The following is a 20,903-nucleotide window of genomic DNA, read 5'->3' on the forward strand; positions in this document are numbered from 1 at the left end:
ATAATAGATCAATGTTAGTAGTACCGATAAGATGGGGGAAAATTTATAGCATTTAAAGTGAGATTTTCTAGAATCAACTTGAAATTTAGCACTTAATTGAATGTGAAGCCTTCTAACACTTAAATACATAATCGATCATATCATGCCTCTATAAACAACAATTTGATCAACATTTTTATTTTCCTCTTCTTTGTTCAAAACAACAAAATGGTGCATAGGTATCCTCATAGAACTTTCCATATTTTACTTCTTTAAAAAATTGATTGGTATGTTTCTGAATATTCCATTAATTGATTGATTTTTTGTGGGCCAAGAAAGATTTTCAACTCTACTAGCTGACTCATTTGAAACTAGCCTTATATGAGGTTAGAAAATTCTTCATAAAAACTTTTATTAGTAGCATTAAAAATAATATAATTTAAATAAACTAGGACAATAATGAAATTATTATTAGAGATTCTTTTGAAAAGAATGGTACTACAATCATCTAATAAAATCATTTTGAAAAGGACGAGAAATTAATCTTTTATACTAAGCTTTGGAAAAGACGAGAACTTAATCTTTCATATTAAGCTTTAGGTGTTTACTTAAGATCATAACGGGTCTTCTTAATTTTAAAAACATGATTAGGATGTTAGTCACATACAAAATGGGAAGATTGTCTACCATAAACTTCCTCTTCAATTTAACCATTTAAAAATAATTATTTTATGTTGAGCAGGCATAAGATATGAGAATTGTAATCTAGCGACTAGTGAAAAGTTATAAGTAATATCATTGTCTTATGTTGATTGTAACTTTGACCAACTAATCTTCCCTTATTTCTTATCACTTTGCCTTCTTCATCCAATTTGCTACTAAAAACCTACCTTGTTCGAATAATACATTGACCTTAGGGTTTACTGACTATTGTACACACATCATATCTTTTGAAGTGGTTCAATTCTTATGACAGCTAAGATCTAGCTTTCATCGAGTTCTTTAGGTGCATATGATGATATGGATATTAGAATTTTATAATTTCTATTTTTTTATTTAATGTTTGGGCATTATATACTTAATAATGTAATTATATTAAATATTTATTTTAGGAATTACAAAATAAGTGGTCCTAACGTTGGTATGTATCACAACTCTGCATCCTTGAAGAGTGTAGGCCAATAAAAATCATATTGGAGAACTAGAGCAACGTTTATATCACCATTATGATGTCCCCATAGGGCGAGTTATGACAATGCTAAATGATACCCTTAGCTTTATATGGGTCTATGCATCTACACAATAGTCTAATAGCTCCTATTATAAATTTATGAGGATCATCCCACAAATAATGAGGGGTTTTCCAAAGAAACTTATTCTTTTTCTGATATCCTAACTCGGGAAGGATCCCTACCACCTTATAATTGGTCAGATCCACAAACCATGACCTCTCGTGGATATGAAAAAGCTTCTCATCGGGAAACACATCAGTGGTTTTCCCCTCTTTAGTGGTCACCACAGAATTGACCAACCTTGAAAGGTGGTCAGATATAACATTCTCTTTGTTGCTCTTGTCCCGGGTTTCCAAATCAAACACTTGGAGCAACAAGACCGAGCGGATCAGTCGTGTTTGGATATGGCTTAGTCAATAAGTACTTAATCGCAACATGATTAGTATAAATCACAACCTTAGAGCCCAATAGGTAGTATTAGAATTTTTCCAATGCATACATTATAGTCAACAACTCCTTTTCAATAGTTGCATAATTGCATTGGGCAACATTTAAAACCTTGTTGGCATAATGTATGACATGTAAATTTTTATCTTTTCATTGGCCTAGTACAACCACAATCACATAATCGCTCGTGTCACATATAAGTTTAAGATCATTTTTCCAATCAGGTGCGGCGATAATTGGGGTGGTAACTAAGTTTCTCTTAAGCTCCACAAGCTTTAAGGCAAGACTCATCAAAATGGAAGGGATAATCCTTGTTCAACAAATTGCTTAGGGGCTTAACAATTTTTTAGAAGTCCTTAATAAAGTACTGATAGAATCGAACATGTCCAAGGAAACTATGAACTGTCTTGATATTAGCCGGTACTGGCAGCTTCTCTTTGATTTTTACTTTGGCTTGATCAACCTTAAGCCCCCTAGCATATATATTATGGCCCAGGATAATCCCTTAGTACCACGAAATGACACTTCTCACAGTTTAAGACCAAATTGGTCTCAACATACCTCTTGAGCAAGGTGTCAAGGCTTTTCAAATGTAAGTCAAAAGAGAACTCAAACACATAAAAGTCATCTGTGAATATCTCTATATAATGCACAAGTAGATGAGAGAAAATAGCGAACATACATTCCTAAAATGTGGCATGCACATTTTACATAGCCCAAATGGCATATGTCGGTGTGGATAGACACCAAAAGGGCAAGTAAATATGGTTTTCTCTTGATCATTGGGGTCAATCGTAATTTGGTTATATATGGAATAACCATCCAGGAAACAATAGAAGGCTTGTCCGAAAATATTTTCTAACATTTGATCCATGAAGGGTAATAGAAAGTGATCTTTTTGGGTGGCACTGTTAAGCCTTCGGTAACCAATATACATCCACCAATGTGTAATTGTGCAGATTAGAATCAGCTCATTACGCTCATTGGGGATTACTGTCATCCCCCTTCTTAGGCACTACTTGCACGAGACTAACCCATGCACTATTAGACATGAGATAAATCATGCCAGTTTCAAGAAGCTTCATTACCTCAACTCTCACCACCTATTGTCCACACATCATATCTTATGAACTAGTTCAACTCTTATTGCATGTCAAAGATCTATTTTTCATAAATTAAAGCTTCATCAAATTTTATAGGTTCATCTGATGATGTAGATGGTAGAAGTTTATAATTTATATTTTTAATTAATGTTTGGGAATCATATATTTAATGCAATTATATAAACTATTTATTTAAGAGGTTATAAAATAAGTGGTCCTTATGTTGACAACTTGTGAGACATAGTTACAATGGTCACTATAGGCACATAATTAAATTGGAAAAACTCTTCAAAGTGATCATCGTATATGTTGTAACGTTCTTTTTTTAAATTAAAAATATAATTATGATTATACAAGCTGTAACGTTTTTTATATAGTTTTGAACTAATTTTTATACCCAGATAATTAATTAGTTTATTATTATATGTCAATTTAGCATTTCCTAAAAAAATATAAAACTAAGATTTATGAGTCATAAAAAAAATTATTTACCATAATTTTAAAGTATGATATAGTGTCAGACACAAGTGTTGCACTTCACTTTCTTTTTAAGTTTGATCGGTAACTAATCAAACTCTTCTGAGAAAAATAAAAATCTCTTAAGCATAAAAATGATGGGTCTTGATATCAGACACTAAGGTTGTGTCACTCGTTTAAGTAAGGATAACATATACTAGAATTAAAAGAAATTTAATCAATAAACTTTTTTTTATACTTAAAGAACTATGTATTCTTAATTCCATAGGCATAACAATAAAAAATTGTCACTTTTTCAATAATTAATTAAATAGTCAAATAATTTTAAGGTATAAAATAAGTCATGTTAATTAGTAGAAGTACAATTTAGATTGGACAAATGAAATGCTAACATCTTCCGTATTTCGTAACCGATTCTCAGATCTCGATATCAAAAATTCAAAGTCCAATGTAGTTGAACTAGAAGATTTTTTTTATATTTTTTACCATAAAAATATAGTGGTAGCTCTAAGAAAGTCGAACAGCTAAAAATCGGGAGATGACAATCTTCACAGTAAAACCCTTTTCCTCCTTAGAGCCAAGTGTTTCTTCTTCCAATTGTGAAACTTCCTCTTTCTTTTTTAATTTCAAACTCCAAGTGTCAACATGACATCAAAAAGGTCATAGATTATTGTGCCATCTCTACATCTCGTGTTCAGAACTACAACAACCTGTGAGTGATATTTCCAAAATATCTGAATTCACATTGTGAGTATATACATATTTTGGTTTCATAATTTATGTAATAGAATGATAATTGGTTCAATGGTTGTACCTATTGGCAATGAATTAGAGGTCATGAATTCGATCATGCTTGGATGGTTTTGTCCATGTTTTATTCATCATTAACGTGAATAAAAATGAAACAATGCAACCGTAGGGATTCAAACCAAGGATGTGTTACTTGCCAAACAATGTACCTTACCACCAAGCTATAAAACTCATTCAAATAATAAGTGAACCGTGTTAGTATATAGCTATTCGTGAATTAGTGTAGAATCCCAAAAGTGTTTCTTTTCACCAAGTGACCTTTCTTTATCTATAAATAGAGAAACTTCAAGGCATAATGAGACATCCGAAAGATCCGAAATTTTTCATCTAAGAAATCATCCTCCATTTCTCTAATGCATGAGAGAAGTGTAGGAAACATAGATTTGTAAGCTACTATCGAAAAATATGTTTGGTGTGTTGGTCCAAAACACATCAAGGTTTTCCAAAGTATCCTAAAGGGGATTCGCTGTTCATCTCATTTGCATCCAATATACTTAAATTGGTGGCGGCGAATCGAACCTAAAGTTAGTGTAACAACACACGCTTTGGAGGTTTCTACATGCGTATCAATCAACCATTTCTTTGTTCAATGATGCAACATCTTCCCAACAATTCAAATTTTTTCTCACACAACCCACACCTTGAAATTGTCAATATCACACCAATGTTCCAAATTATCGATCACGTGATGTGATGCAGACGCAATATTGCGATTGCGGTGATTACTGCAACCGCATCACACTGTTATTATAGTGTGACACCGAATCACAATGATGCAACTGTAATGAGCCGTATCAGACAACATGGATATGAAAAATATTTCTTTTGTTTACTCATAGAATAATTCATATTACTACGACCGCTATACGAATCACAATGGCCACAATCATAATAACTATAAGGGTGATGGAAATCATGATCGCAACCACTGAGCAGACGAATAGCTAACAGCGATGCAAACCATCCATGAACTACCTCTATGCATGTCCTTGTCAGCTGTGCATGCTCAATTGTTTCGTCTTTCGCACCACATAAAGGAAGGACTACATCCACCTGGACCCAGATTCTCGCACGTAGTTCAAAAAAATTCAGGGTTCAATTTTTGTATTATTTTGAATTAAATAAATTAAAATCTTAAACTATTCCAACACCATTTTATAACCCGGAAAAACCTAATAGATACAATATTTGGTGAACCTCCAATTCTCCATAACAACGAAACAGCATTACAAGCTCTACTAAGGTTTTATTTTTAAGAATGTTTTATGCATCCATTATTGAGAATAAGCTGTGATTAGTAAAATATTGAATTGTTAAATGTTTGATATTTTATTAACCAGCCACTAGAAATGATACACCCTTTTGTGGGGCAATAAACTTTACCATTGAAGACAAGTAAAAATTGTGTTGCAAACGTAATTAGAATTTGACTATTATTAAAGTAATAATTTAAGAATACATAAACACATTCTTATATCTGAATTGGTTGTGCACGTGCCTATACCAATTTTTACTCCAAATCACTATAGGCACATAATTTATTCCACAGGACGGTATGTCCCAACAGAGGCACTAATCCGAGAGTGTAAAACTCCACTAGATCATATCATGTATCGTATTAGGCCATATGTCAACCACGCGACCAGAAATGAGTTAATTTCTTGCACATAAGGAAAAGGGATACCTTGGGTTTATTACATATTACATAAACATTGCATTACTTTTTGTATTGATATGAAGATATTAAGAAAGAGGTTCTCATCCATTGTCAAACATAACCCAATGTATCTCACAAGCAAATAGAGCTTATTAGATTCAGTAGAGTTTACAAAATAGCTCTATAGTATCAGAATGTGCACAATTTATCAAAGCTTAAGAGCTTGAGCATGATGTTTGATGTGATCATCTATGAAGGTGGCAATAAAATAATAAGAGTGATCATAACCAGGTTGAAAACGTAACTGTAGTGGAACATTGGCATTCTTGCATGCTTCTTCAAACTTGCGAGGTAAAAGTTGATCTGGCAAAAATTTATCATCTTCCCCCTGAAAAAATAAAGCAACTGTAAGCAGATAGAACGAAAAAGAATTCAGCAAGAGTGTAGGTATGTTTAAAATTTGAAACCGAGTCCGGATCCTCTCCATTTCGAAGATCTCAGTTGTTAAATGATTTATCTTATTTAATAAAAGATTGAATCAAACTTAAGAAATTGTTGACCACCAAATGAGAAAAATGGACATGAAATGAAGAGAAAAAATGGGGAGGATCTCCACATGGTAAAACCTTGCACTGGGGTAAATCTATTATTATACCAGGGAGACTGATAGAGGAAGGCCACCGATCACCAAGTTTTACACAAGGAAAACTCGATCATCCGCAACAAGGAAGGAAAAGCCACCATCAACCCACCCAGAAACAGAACAGACCCACCCTGCAGCAACCCAGGAAGCCCATGAGGCGCAACCAACCCCAAGAGGTGCAGGCCAAGAAGGTGCAACCCATGCTGCCAAACAAGGGGCTGTTTCGTGAAGCAGCACAGATGGGAACAACCATATATGTTCTGAATTATTGTGTCTTTTAAGAATAGGCATGAAATCAATTATAAATAGGAACAAACTCTGACGGGTTTAGGCATTGAGAAAATTGTGAGGAATCTAAAATTGTGGAGAGACAGGCTCTTGAAAACCTGAGTTGTAATATTCTATTAAATCTATAAAAAAATTGTTTCATCTTCCGAGTTCTTATCAATTTGGTATCAGAGCACCATCTTGGTGCTTTGGGTTCCAAAATGGTGCAGACTAGAACAGATGCAAACCAAGATCCAATGGAAAAAATAATGGAGATGCTGACAGCCGACCGACAAGCCCGTGAAAGGGACCGCCAACAAATTAATTCACGCTTCCAACACTTAGAGACCATGATGGAGAACATGATGAAGCGAGAAGAAGAAGGTTCTCACAAGGGAAATCGCAATGAGGAAGAAGGTTCTCCCAAACACAAACCCGATAAAGACGAAGGAACTAGTTATGGCAATTATGAACAGTGGCGCAAGTTGGAGATCCCTATTTATGACGGGGATACCGACGCTTACAGTTGGGTGAACAAATTGGAGTGTTTCTTCCGGATACGAGGAGTTCTAGAGGATGATAAAATCCAGGCAGTTATGGTGGCTTTGGATGACAAGGCACTATCCTGGTTCCAATGGTGGGAAACTTGCAATTCTAATACTAGTTAGGAGGAATTTAAACTAGCACTCCTTGAGAGATTTCAACCTTCAACCACTCTAAATCCTTTCGATGCCCTGTTAGCGCTTAAACAAGAAGGAACAGTGGAAGAATTTGAAAAGTTTCCTGGTATGTTAAAAGGTGTTGATGAGGAACATTTGAAGGATATATTCGTGAATGGGTTGAAAGAAGATATTGGGACTGAAATCAAACTTTATGAACCACTATCTTTGTCAATCATGGTTAAGAAAGCTTTGATGATTGAGCATAAAAATAGAGCAATATGGAAGGTGGGCCCAGTTTTTGCTACAAACTCAGGTTCAAAATTCAGCACTTCCTACAAAACTCCTTCCTACATAAGAACAGTTTCTCTTGATGCTAGCCAGAAAGGAGGGGGGAAAGTTACACTCCTACATCCTTTGTTGGTAGTGTCTCTGTTAATAAACCAGAAAACAAAAGCAGGCTTGGAGGTTTCCGCAGATTGTCTGAAGCAGAACTATCAAGAGAAGATAAAGAAGGGAGAATGCTTCCGATGCGAGGAGAAATATGGCCCTAATCATGTATGTAAAAACAAACAATTCAGGGTGATGTTGTTAGAAGAAGAAGGCGATACACAAGAAACAGAGGAAGAAGTCCATCTAGACACTAGTAACACACCCCAATTGTCTATGAACAGTATTGTGGGATTCACTTCTCGAAGATCTCTGAAGGTATGGGGAGACATTGGTAGTCAAAGGGTCGTGGTGCTGATTGATTGTGGAGCAACCCATAATTTCATTTCGAAAGAGTTAGTCGCCAAATTGCAACTAAAGGTAGAAGATACACCATCATACGTGGTAGAGGTTGGAGATGGCCACAAAATTAAATGCAAGGGAGTTTGCAGAGAGATTCCTTTGATGATACAAGACATATCGGTGCAACATCAATAATTCTTTTTACTTGACCTTGCAGGAGTAGATATGGTGTTGGGCATGGAATGGTTGGCCATCCTTGGAGAAATTAGAGCAAACTTTGAACAATTGACACTAACCCTTCAAAACAATGGTCAAAAAGTAATATTAAAAGGAGAACCCGAACTATCAAAAAAAGATGCTTCTCTAAACTCTATGTGGAAGGCTTTACAACATGGAGAGGGATTCCTAATTAATTATCGATTCGTTCAAGCATAAACAGAATGGACAACCCTCGTTCCAACAGATCTAATGGAAGTATTGCCACAGTTTCCGTCCATTTTTGAAGCCCCAGAAGGACTCCCTCCACATCGGAGACAAGACCATGCTATTCATCTAAAGGAAGGGGCACAAATTCCCAACATCGACCTTACAGGTATCCTCACTATCATAAAACTGAAATTGAGAAGCTAGTTGCTGAAATGTTAAAAGCATGCATAATTAGACCATCCACTAGTCCTTACTCCAGCCCTATCATTTTGGTCAGGAAGAAAGATGGCAATTGGAGATTTTGTGTTGATTATCGAGCTTTGAACAAAATCATTGTCCCTGACAAATTCCCTATCCCAGTTATTGAGGAACTTTTAGATGAAATAGGAGGAGCAAGAATATTTTCAAAATTGGATTTAAGATCTGGATACCACCAAATCAGGATGAGAGAAGAGGATATTGCAAAAACAGCTTTTCGAACCCATGAAGGTCATTATGAATTTATGGTGTTTCCTTTTGGTCTTACTAATGCTCCTTCTTCGTTTCAATCTTTGATGAATGAAGTTTTGAGGCATTTTCTCCGAAAGTTTGTATTGGTATTCTTTGATGACATTCTAGTACACAACCATTCCATGGAAGAACATAAGCAACATTTATGTGATGTGTTGGCCCTACTACAACAAAATGATTTAAAGATCAATGGCAAAAAATGCATATTTGGCCAAGATAACCTGGAGTACTTAGGGCATATAATTTCCACAGGAGGAGTATCAGCAGATCCTAAGAAGTTGGAGGCTATGTATTTTAGGCCTTACAGGTTACTATAGAAGGTTCATGCATGGGTACGGTAAGATAGCAAGACCTTTAACCAATCTATTAAAGAAAGATGGGTTCCAATGGAGTCCAGAAGCGCAATATGCTTTTGATCAATTAAAGCAAGCCATGACCAACCTTCCTATATTGGCAGTACCAGATTTCACTAAACCTTTTGTTGTAGAAACAGATGCTTCAGGCACTGGTTTAGGAGCAGTCCTGCTACAAGAAGGAAGGCCCTTGGCTTATTGGAGCACTACCTTATCAGACAGGAATCAAAGAAAATCTGTGTATGACCGAGAGTTGATGGCTATTGTAAAGGCGGTCCAGAAATGGCGACATTACTTATTGGGACATCATTTCATCATTAGAACTGACCAAAAAAATTTGAAGTTTTTAACAGATCAAAGGATGTTGGGAGAGGAACAGTACAAGTGGATTTCAAAGTTGGCAGGTTATGACTTTGAAATACAATACAATACAAGCTAGGTAAAGAAAATTCGGTAGCTGATGCACTATCCAGAAGGAGTTCTTATTGTGCCATTTCAGTCCTTCAAATTCATGATTTTGAAGAATGGGCTGAAGAAATCAAGCAAGACGACAAGTTGCAGAAAATCATCCAAGATTTAACCATTAATCCTACTTCTCATACAGGTTATGTCATGAAAGACCAGAAGTTGTTTTACAAAGGAAAGATGGTGTTGTCTAAAAATTCTTCACGAATTCCCATCATTCTGAAGGAGTTCCATTCTTCTTTAGTAGGGGGACATTCAGGCATATTCCAAACATACAAAAGGGTAGCAAGTCTGGTATATTGGGAGGAATGAAATCTGACATCAAGAATTTTGTGGCTGCCTGTCATGTTTGTCAGAGAAACAAGAGCGACACGTTATCTCCCGCAGGTTTATTACAGCCCTTGGCAATTCTAACACAAGTCTGGACAGATATCTCTATGGATTTTGTGGGAGATTTACCTAAATCAATAGGAAAAGATACAATTCTAGTGGTGGTTGATCGTCTCACCAAATATGCCCACTTCATGGCTTTGGGACATCCTTATATTGCTACTGAAGTTGCTGCAGTTTTCCTTCAAGAAATTGTAAGATTGCATGGTTTTCCTTCTTCCATTGTTTGTGATCGGGATCCTTTATTTTTAAGCAATTTCTGGAAGGCTCTTTTTAAGGTATCTAGTACACAATTAAAATTCAGTTCGGCATACCACCCTCAAACTGATGGGCAAACAGAAGTTGTCAACCGATGCTTGGAGGTTTATTTACGTTGTCTAATGGGTACCAAGCCTAAGAAATAGGTTTCCTGCCTTCCATGGGCAGAATTCTGGTTCAACACCAATTACAACATTTCCAGTAAGATGTCCCCTTTCAAAGCCTTATACGGACATGACCCTCCTCACCTCCTCAAAGGATCCACCATTCCTTCCCGCCTTGAAGCAGTTAACAAACTTACAATTGATCGAGATAATTTACTGGCTGATCTAAGAGAGAATTTGTTGAAGTCTCAAGACGCCATGCGTGCAAATGCCAACAAACACCGCAGAAATGTAGAATATGCAGCCAGTGATTGGGTGTTTTTGAAGATGCAACCTTATAGGGGAAGGTCCTTGGCTAAAAGGATTAATGAAAAACTCTCCCCTCGGTTTTATGGCCCATTCCAGGTGATAAACAAGGTTGGCGTTGTTGCTTATAAATTGGATCTTCCATCTCACAGCAAAATTCATCCAGTATTCCACGCCTCTCTCCTAAAGAAGGTTGTTGGTGATTCTTTCCATTCCCAACCTTTGCCTCCCATGTTATCCGAGGATCAGGAATTAAAGGTTTACCCAAACTCTGTTTTAGATATTCGTGATAAACAAGGTTGGCGTTGTTGCTTATAAATTGGATCTTCCATCTCACAGCAAAATTCATCCAGTATTCCACGCCTCTCTCCTAAAGAAGGTTGTTGGTGATTCTTTCCATTCCCAACCTTTGCCTCCCATGTTATCCGAGGATCAGGAATTACAGGTTTACCCAAACTCTGTTTTAGATATTCGTGAATTGCAACCTGGTAACGTTGAAGTTTTAATTCAATGGCAGAATCTCCCTATAAGTGAGAATAGTTGAGAATTCGTGGCCAAAATGCCAGAAGTTTTCCCTAATTATCACCTTGAGGACAAGGTGAGTCTTTTAGGTGGGGGTATTGATAGAGGAAGGCCACCTATCACCTAGTTTTACACAAGAAAAACTCGATCATCTGCAACAAGGAAGGAAAAGCCGTCATTAACCCACCCAGAAACAGAACAGACCCACCCTGCAACAACCCATGAAGCCCATGAGGTGCAACCAACCCCAAGAGGTGCAGGTCAAGAAGGTGCAACCCATGCTACTAAACAAGGGGTTGTTTTGTGAAGCAGTACAGATGGGAACAACCATATATCTTCTGAATTATTGTGTCTTTTAAGAATAGGCATGAAATCAATTATAAATAGGAACAAAGTCTGATGGGTTTAGGCATTGAGAAAATTGTGAGGAATCTGAAATTGGGGAGAGACAGGCTCTTGAAAACCTGAGTTGTAATATTCTATTAAATCTATAAAATTTATGTTCCATCTTCCAAGTTCTTATCAGAGACCAATATGATTTTTTCATAGGCATATTTCTACCAAAATTGGATGTCTTAAACACAGCATTGTGAAGTACAATCTTATAAAACCATGAGATACTAAAACATAAGGGCAGCTCAGTGTAGGAGGTTGAGGCTCTCACTTAGTGGAGTCTATGGAGGGTAGATGTTGGCAGCTTTACTCCCGTAAGTGGAGATGCTATTTCTAGGATTTGAACCTGTGACCTCATGGTCATTAAACAACAACTTTACCATTGCGTCAAACTCACCCTCTAAAACTGTCAGATACTAGCAACTAAAATTTTATCGCTCTTGATATCATTCACATGTTTAAAACTAAAACAAATCATTACCTGATCAATCAAAATGCTGGTCGACACATTGTTAAACTTTGTTATCAAATGAGTGGCATCATAATCCTGCAAATTTTCAAAATATTATCAAAATGAAATATCTACTTATAAAGTAAAAGTTGATATGTTAGTTTCCCAGCTAATTTACCTCCCAATCAGATTTATTGTCACCTAGATAATTGGTAAATGCCTTTTGTCCCCATGCACAATTTGTAGGATTTGCTATTGGTGCAAAGGCAGAAACGGACTTGAGTAAGCATGCCAAACAAAAGAAAAATAAGTTAGAATGAAAATATAAAATGAAGTTCTTATGGGGAGAAAGCAGTCTTTCAATGGATTTCCACAAACTTCAAAGTCTCCTATACCAAAAGGATTATATAATTGGCTGTAACATGTAACAAAATTGGTTATAAAGACAAATTGAAATGCAGAAAAATTAATACGAGTTTCTATCATCTTCTCAATAGATGCTACTCTTTTCATCTACCTAATGCATTCATTTCTAATCATATATTGTCTAGTGTGTTCACTCATCTAACGCAACTTATTTAAGCATTTAACATTTTATGTTCTTCCAATAAAGATCAAGCAAAAATTATTAAGCTCCCAGCACTCATAATCTATCCATTCCAAACTTCCAAAGTGAATATAAATAAGAAGAGAACTAAGGTAAATTCAGCACCGATACTAGAAATCCAATAGTGGAATAGAATCTCTAATTAGCATCCTCCATTTCTCACCCAGACATTTTCTCCAACAAGTAAATAGGAAAAGTTCAATGTAAAAGTAAGCTTTATACTTATCAAGACTACCAGATATTCCTAATTAATATCTAAAACTATTAATCCATATGCAAATTGCTAAATACATCATGGAATATTTGCCTACTTTCCAAATGCATTAGGTCCATAGCAATGAAATACCAATATATTCAGACAGAAGAACAAATTAATATCATTATATAGTGATCTAGTAATGGAGACATATAGTACCGTGCAGTATCTCATTTATTGAAGGCAAGTAATAAAAAACATTCCGAAACAGATCTAAGTTATTTCAACAGAAGAAACTTATTGTTAATGATACTAGTTGATTCTTATTGGTTCTAGCTGATACTAACAATTATAGATTGCAGTTAGTACAGATTTAGGTTTATGGCTGATTTACTTGCTGGAAATAGCTTGCTCAATCACTAAAGTTGAGGGATATGATTCCGTAACCTGTAAATGCAATGTAATTATAAAAATATAAATACAGTTTATAGGGTTCTCCCTCAAGTCGTTCAAATCAGAATCCTTTCATTTCAAGTAACTATCCATAATGTTCAGAAGTTTCTGAAGAATTTCAGAACTTATCTGACTATACCAAAATCACAATTCTTCAGTAACATAATTATCCATACCTTATACTTATCCAGATTTTTCAGATAGATTGTTAGAGCACCATGTCCACCCATAGAATGACCAAATATAGATGCTTTTGAAGTTTCTAGCTGTGGAAAATTATCACTTAGAAGCTCTGGTAATTCTTTGACAACGTAATCATACATGCGCCAGTTCTTCCACTTCTCTTGTGTAGCATTGAGATAAAATCCTGCACCTGTTTCAGGAATGTACATATGCAATTAAGATATCTTCTGTGAAAAAATGTACATAGCAGCACATCTTAAGGTAATTCATACTTCATAGCCCCCACAACTATATTAAACAATTCTAACATTAGTGTGGTGTAAGCAAAATGAGCTCTGTTTAAAATACAATAAAATAACAGTGGAACTGTGCAAATGAGAGCAGTGCTCACTAAGTAAAAAAAGAACGGTACAATGCACGAGGCATCCACTTAGTGGGGTCAGGGGAGGGTAGATGCACGTATCCTTACCCCTGTAAGTGGAGAGGTTGTTTCCAGGATTTGAAAATGTGACCTCATGGTCACTAAGCAACAACCTTACTGTCACTAAGTAATAGATAGGAATAACCTTACAAGACAAAATATACTACACTCCCCTTATTGGCATCATATAAACCCTCATTATGTTGGTTTTTGTCCTCTGATGTCTCCCACTACCTTGTCTTTAGAAGAAGTAACCATGACAAATGGTTATTAGTATAAATTCCTTTTCTATACATTACATATAAAAGCACTTTTAAGGGAAATCTAGCATTTTATTAAAAGATGCATGTATATGCATATTATATCCTTTAAAAAGTATACAACACATGATTGGCTCATATAAAATGAATGCCTAGCAGCTGTGTCACAATTATATACAGTAGACAAAAAATGAAAATTCACTAGTAGTCTTGTAACGTAACTGCAATGGCATTGTGGAAGGATAGAAATATTAGTCATATCCAGGAAACTCAATCTTCTCATATGACAAACAATATACTACACTAAAGTCAGACATGAACTGGGCTTAAGCTTTAGCCTATCAACTTTCGAATCGGCTCAGTCTCAAGCCCAACAAAATCTCTTAAGAAGTTAGTCTGAGGGCCAGTTCATGCCAAGATCAATTCAAGACTTAAATAAAACGGTCTCATGGCATACCTACACCAAAATCCCAGCTGTCTGCTTCTCCTTCAACATTTAAGCCTCCTGTATCATTAAGTTAAAGTGAGAACAAAGCAGCATACCAAGTATATAAGTTACACATAAGATGATAAATAAGAACCAAGAAATTCTAGGCTAGCAGTTTAAAGTATATAATTTTTTTTTCTTTTTTATCATGTAATGTATAAATTAGACACAGCAAACAAAGTTTATTTCGGAAATGCATTGCGAAGTGCAAACATAATTAAATATTTCAATTCACAGTTTTACACAAGGACAATCTCATTTTGCGTTCTGTATTGAAGTGGTACTCAATGTTGTACACTATTTCTAGTGTCTTCCAATAGGATATCATAAGTGAGCATCACTTTCAATGTCATGTCTACCAGTGCACAAACTTCAGAGAGGTTATTACCAAAAACTTCGGTTGAATCACCAAATACTTATTTCCTATATAGCCCCAGAAATCCCTTACAATAATCTAAACATCTAGAGAATGTAATTAAGTATGCCACATTAACCAGATGTCTTTTCTGAAGGAATATGTATTGATCACGAATCCTAACCAATTGCATTTGATCTATTTGAACGCACGAGTTTTTCAATGTAGCATTACAACATACGAGAGTAGCTCAGGTGAGAACCTTTCTCATATAAAAACTGTGACACAATACATCTGCTTCATACATGGATGTTTAAGATTAAAGGTCAGTCACCTGGTCACTCACGTGCATTTATCTTTTGATCTAAATCATTCAAATAAGATCCGATAGTCCATATTAACTGTTGTCATTTCTCACATAATAGTACAGAATATTAGGAACATTATGAAACATGGTTGAAGTGGTGATAACTTACTTGGAGAAGTATCAGGGGCAATCAAGGCAACACCCTCATTCGAAGCGGCGCGTTGAGCACCTGACTTGATTATGAAATTCTCATCTGAGCAAGTCAGACCAGAGAGCCAGTAGATTACCTTCTCACACAGAAATCAAAATCTTGAAATCATGATATACATTCTATGAAACTAAACTACACAAATTGAAGAGAAATGAAAAGAGGACTTACAGGGAATTTGTGAGAAGGAGAAGGAGAAGAAGGGAAATAAATGGAGAAGGTCATGGAACAACCGAGAGTGGGGCTGAAATGCTTGAACCTCTTGTTGTAACCATCGAACATCTTAACGCTGCTGATTTCACTGGGTTTCGTTTCCATCTTTCAAAATCTCTCTATCTCTCTCTGTGTTTCTCTCTCTGTCGAGTATGTAGCAGCACCAGTATCTGTGTGCTTTGTTATCATTCAGATTTTGTATGGAAAATGAATCTCCTTGGGTCAGGCCCAATCCACTAACCCGAATATTTTGAATTTTTTTTATGTGAGGGTAGAAAACTGCGACCCAAATGAACCAAACTGTAAAATATGGTTTGATTTGATTTTTCAGTTCGGTTTGATTTCCCAGTTCGGTTTGGTTTCGCAGTTTGGTTTGGTTATTTTTTTTAAGAACCATTTATATTTCAGTTCAGTCTATGATTTTAGAAATTTATGAATCATTATAATCGAACTGTATATTAAAGAAATAAATAATGGGAACTATGTTTTATTGGTGTTTAAATTCTTCAACTAATTTTATGTCTTAAATTATCAATTTTGTGTGAACTGTAGTGTTGTGTTGTGTTATTACTTACTAAATTGTTTTCCAATGTTTTGATGATTTGAAACATATCTACTAACTTTTGTGGTATTGAGTTTGAAATTAGTCTATATCATATATTGTTATATGTGTTACTAATTATGAATTGGAAGATTATATATGTAACTATTATATATTTTATTTTTTGATATATGTTACTAGTTGTGAATTGTATTATTATATATGTTATTAATATATATTACTAATTGTAGATTGTATTATTATATATATATATATGTGATAATTCGCTTCATTTCATCATAAATTATATAATTATTATATATGTTACTATTTTTTTTACTCTACATATGATTCATAATTTTTGATAATAAGAATAGTATTGATTTTTCTTATGTGGACAAACAAATCTCCTATAATATATTTTGAACTTACAATTTATACAAAAAGTTTTATAAAACATATATAGGAAAAATCATGGAATCGAGAATGGTTCAGTTTAGTTCCTATAATTAAATTTGTGGTTAATTGAGCTAAATCAAACAATTTTTTATGTTCGATTCGGTCATTAAATCACACCAGAAACCAAACTGAATCGATTTTATATATCTAATTTTGCAAGTTGCAACGGCACCCCACTGGCAGGAATATTCTGAAATTTATGGAAATTTTTATGTCTTATCCTCTTCTTAATTTTATTATTTATTAGTGTGTACAGATACTTCATGTCTACCGGTCAATATTGCATGATAGTACATATTCAATTTTTATATATTTCATTTTTTAGAATTAAAATATATTTGTTGTGTTTGGTGTACTTTATATTATATTTTTTGTATGTTTATGATAATGTTTAATATAAGGTGAGCTATGTGGTTGATTAATGTGTTGGTGGTGGTTGCTTAGGATTATATGATTTTTTTTGTAAAAATTAAATAATGTTAATTACAAACAAGAAGTAAAAATTACACCATGAGAAAAGTTATTTCAAGTTTTGGCTTTACATATAGTATAGATGTAAGGTAGCTTATTAAAAAGTGAATAAAAAGGACATACAATATTTATTATTTACTTAATATTTATTAACTAAATAATTAGAATAATTAAATTATTAGATAATTTAAAATATAAAAAAATCGGTTATTCTAATATTTATTTATAATTGAGCATTCAACATTTTAATCATTTAATATTATTTTTTGTTGTTTTAATATAATTTAAAATGTAATGATGTTGTATAAGTTTATAATTATACTATACATTATTAAAAAATATAATATGAGCAAATTTATACACTCATTTAATAATCAAATATCAGAATAATTTACACAATAGAAAGAACTCAACGTGAAAATCTTTTATACATCAAATATATAATATGGATTTTTAGTTGTTGGTAATTTACATAATTATTTTAAAATTTGAAGGGTAAGTTTGGTAAGCGACTTATTAAAATCTAGTTTCACTTTTTAAATGTTACATCAATTAACTTTCAAATGTCATGCTCCTTTTTAAAATTTACAAGTTCCTTACAAGTCTCTTGAGCACCTTTCTCTTTCCCTATCTCTTTATGATTTTGTCTTTACTTGCTTTCTGTGTTTAATTGCATTCCATGATTAGTGCTTACTGCTGTTAATATGTGAATAATCACGAATCGAGTTAGGATAGTAAAGATCAGAAACCATCACTGTTTTCATCATAAGAAAAGTATGTTTTTCAAAAAATTATCAATCAGTATAATCGATTAATGAGCTAACTATAATCGACTAAATCAATTGTCATTAATCGATATAACCCTGTTGATAATCGATTAACTGCAATAGATTTGTATTCTGTTCATAAATCAGAAAAGCAGGATTAGTAATCTGCTACACATATTCACCCCCTCAATGTGTATTTTACTTTACTAGTACCTAACAATTGGTACCAGAGCTAGTACAAAGGTGCTAGCTTGACCACTTAATTCGTTGATCCTAGGGATTATCACATTCATTAGTGTGTAATCGATTACTCAAACTCTCTGTCTGAAATTTTTTAAAATTTCAATTTGAGTAATCGATTACTCAAAGTAGTGTAATCGATTACTCTATGCGTATAAATAGGATTTTCTGCATTTTTTCAAACTTCATCTTCTTCCTCATACTCTCTCACTTGTGCATACCCCTCTCTCACTCTAAAATCTTCATTTCTAAACCATTTTGGGTGGTTTTTGTGTCCATTCCTATCACATTTTCGATTCTAAACACTTCTAACCATTCATTTTCGTGATTAGTGGCTTGAATAAAAAACCACCAAATCTCCAAAACCCAAAAACCTAAAATTTCAAAATCCCAAATCCATGGCTTCTTCTTCTAGATCAAAGGAACAACGCACCAATACATCTCAAAGGAGTCAAGGAACAACATCTTTGGAGTCTAACCCTCCGGATTTGACAAGGCTTCTTGCTAATGATGAACAACGCAAGATATTCGAGGAGCACTTCCATGGTCGCACCATTTTTACTCCAAAATACGATAATATAGGGAATTTTGAATTTGAAGATTTTCTATTTCCTTATCTTTTCTAGAAACAAAACCTTTTTGACATTTGCTGTGAAACTAATGACATATATCCCGAACTTGTTCGAGTATTCTACTGCAACATGAACTTTCGGAAAAATCGTCTCACTTCCTATGTGAAAGGAAAAGAGATTGTCTTAGATGATAAAACTTTTAGTTCATTGTGCTACAAAATACCCACTCAAGGTAGCACTGTTGGTTTCGGTCTTTAGTGTGAATGGGAGAACTATGATCGTAAGGAATTCTACTATTCTATGTGTAGAATTTTTAAAGAGGAAATTGAATTGCATAAGCAGCAAGGCTTTGGTGAAACTGTTAAAAATCGAGATATCCTCTCTATTGGACATCTCAAACTCGAAGATCGTTTGCTTTATTATCTGTTGCTATGTCATCTTACCAAAAATTTCAAACCATTCTCAAATAAGTGACATAGAGCTCCAATTGATGTACGCTATGAAATTCAACATCAAGATCAATTGGACTCAGATGATGATGCGACAAATGTGGAACGTTCACACAAAGTCCTTTGCCTTATGTTATCTTCATAACAAACATTCTTGAACATTTTGGTGTGTCTACTAATGGTGAAACCAAGTTACCTCTGAATCTTCGCGAAAGCAAGATTGATGTGGAAGTTGTCCACAAAATAAGTTTCTCCATTGATCCTCGTGATCGTTGCTCTTATAGGCATCAATCTGATAGACAACCTGCACCTGCTGATCAAATCGAACCTAACTCACCTGCACCACAACCTTCTAAGTTTCATACTCAATCTTCCTCATCTGCTGATATGCCTACCAATCAGATGATAATGGACGAGTTGGTTTCTCTTCAAGGCTACATCTCAAACCGGATGGATACCTTTGATACTCAAAACCAATAGATCCAGTTTGAAATTCATCATCTCTCTTCTAAGCTGAGCAATATGGACATTGATGAAGATAGTTCTGAGTCTGAGTCTTAGAGTGTGTCTAGGTTTTTATGTTTGTATTGGTGCATAATTCTGAATATATGTTTTTATGTCTGTAATATTTGTATGCTTTGAACATCTACTACTATGTTATGCTATGTTTTTATGTTTGAACAATATTTGATTTTATGCTCTGATATTATGCTATTATGATATGCACTACATTAATTTTTATATCTATTGTGCTATACACCATGTATGCTATATATGATATATATCTTGTGCTGGACTCTTGGCTTTTCTATTTTTTGATGGGAGAAAATTTGGGAGAGTGTATTTGTCAAACTTTATTCCAAGCACTTAACTCCAAATGAAAGGGGAAGCATACAAGGTAGGGGGAACATACTCAAGATAAGTCAAGATATATCACAAAGTATGTCACTCTCAGAAAATTCAGAAAACTACATTGTCAAGAAGATATTGGTTTGTCATCATCAAAAAGGGGGAGATTGTGAAGAAGATCTTTGCTCCTCCCCTCGACACGGTTTTGATGAAGACACCAACATCACCAAAAAGAAGAAAATGAAGAATACTTATGAAGACAAAGAAGATTAAAGCTTCAAGATAATTAGATTAAGTCTCTATAGGTACTTCTATCCTAAAACTCTTAAATATACAAAGTAGTAATGCTCAAACTATTTTTAAAGAAAGTTGAAACACTTTAAAATACTTAAAAAACAATTTTCAAAAATAGTGTGTAACCGGTTACTTCATCTAAGTAACAGGTTACGTGTGTGAGAAAAGAGTTATCCAACTTAAAACTGTTCAGAGTAATCCATTAATGTCTTTGAGTAACAGATTACCAATTTTGAAAAGTTGAGTAACCAATTACCCAGATTGTTGTAATCGATTACTCTAATTCGATTTTAAATGAACAGTGGACAGAGAGTTTGGGTAATCGATTACCCATTGTCAGTAATGGATAACTGAGGACAGTTGAATGAGATTTCAGATTTCAAAACG

At 34.4% G+C, this 20,903-nt stretch overlaps 1 protein-coding gene across 1 annotated transcript; it reads right to left on the minus strand.

The window, feature by feature from the left end:
- LOC109347511 (S-formylglutathione hydrolase) lies at positions 5,750-16,060 on the minus strand. The gene is made up of 7 exons (XM_019587408.1): positions 15,833-16,060; positions 15,623-15,740; positions 14,762-14,809; positions 13,617-13,813; positions 12,363-12,461; positions 12,215-12,280; positions 5,750-6,093 (listed from the first exon to the last, which is right to left on the minus strand). Exons 1-7 carry the CDS (start codon positions 15,977-15,979, stop codon positions 5,914-5,916), a joined length of 855 nt encoding a protein of 284 aa, XP_019442953.1. The 5' UTR covers positions 15,980-16,060; the 3' UTR covers positions 5,750-5,913.

Source organism: Lupinus angustifolius, chromosome LG05 (assembly GCF_001865875.1).
Source record: "Lupinus angustifolius cultivar Tanjil chromosome LG05, LupAngTanjil_v1.0, whole genome shotgun sequence".
Classification (NCBI taxonomy): Eukaryota; Viridiplantae; Streptophyta; class Magnoliopsida; order Fabales; family Fabaceae; genus Lupinus; species Lupinus angustifolius.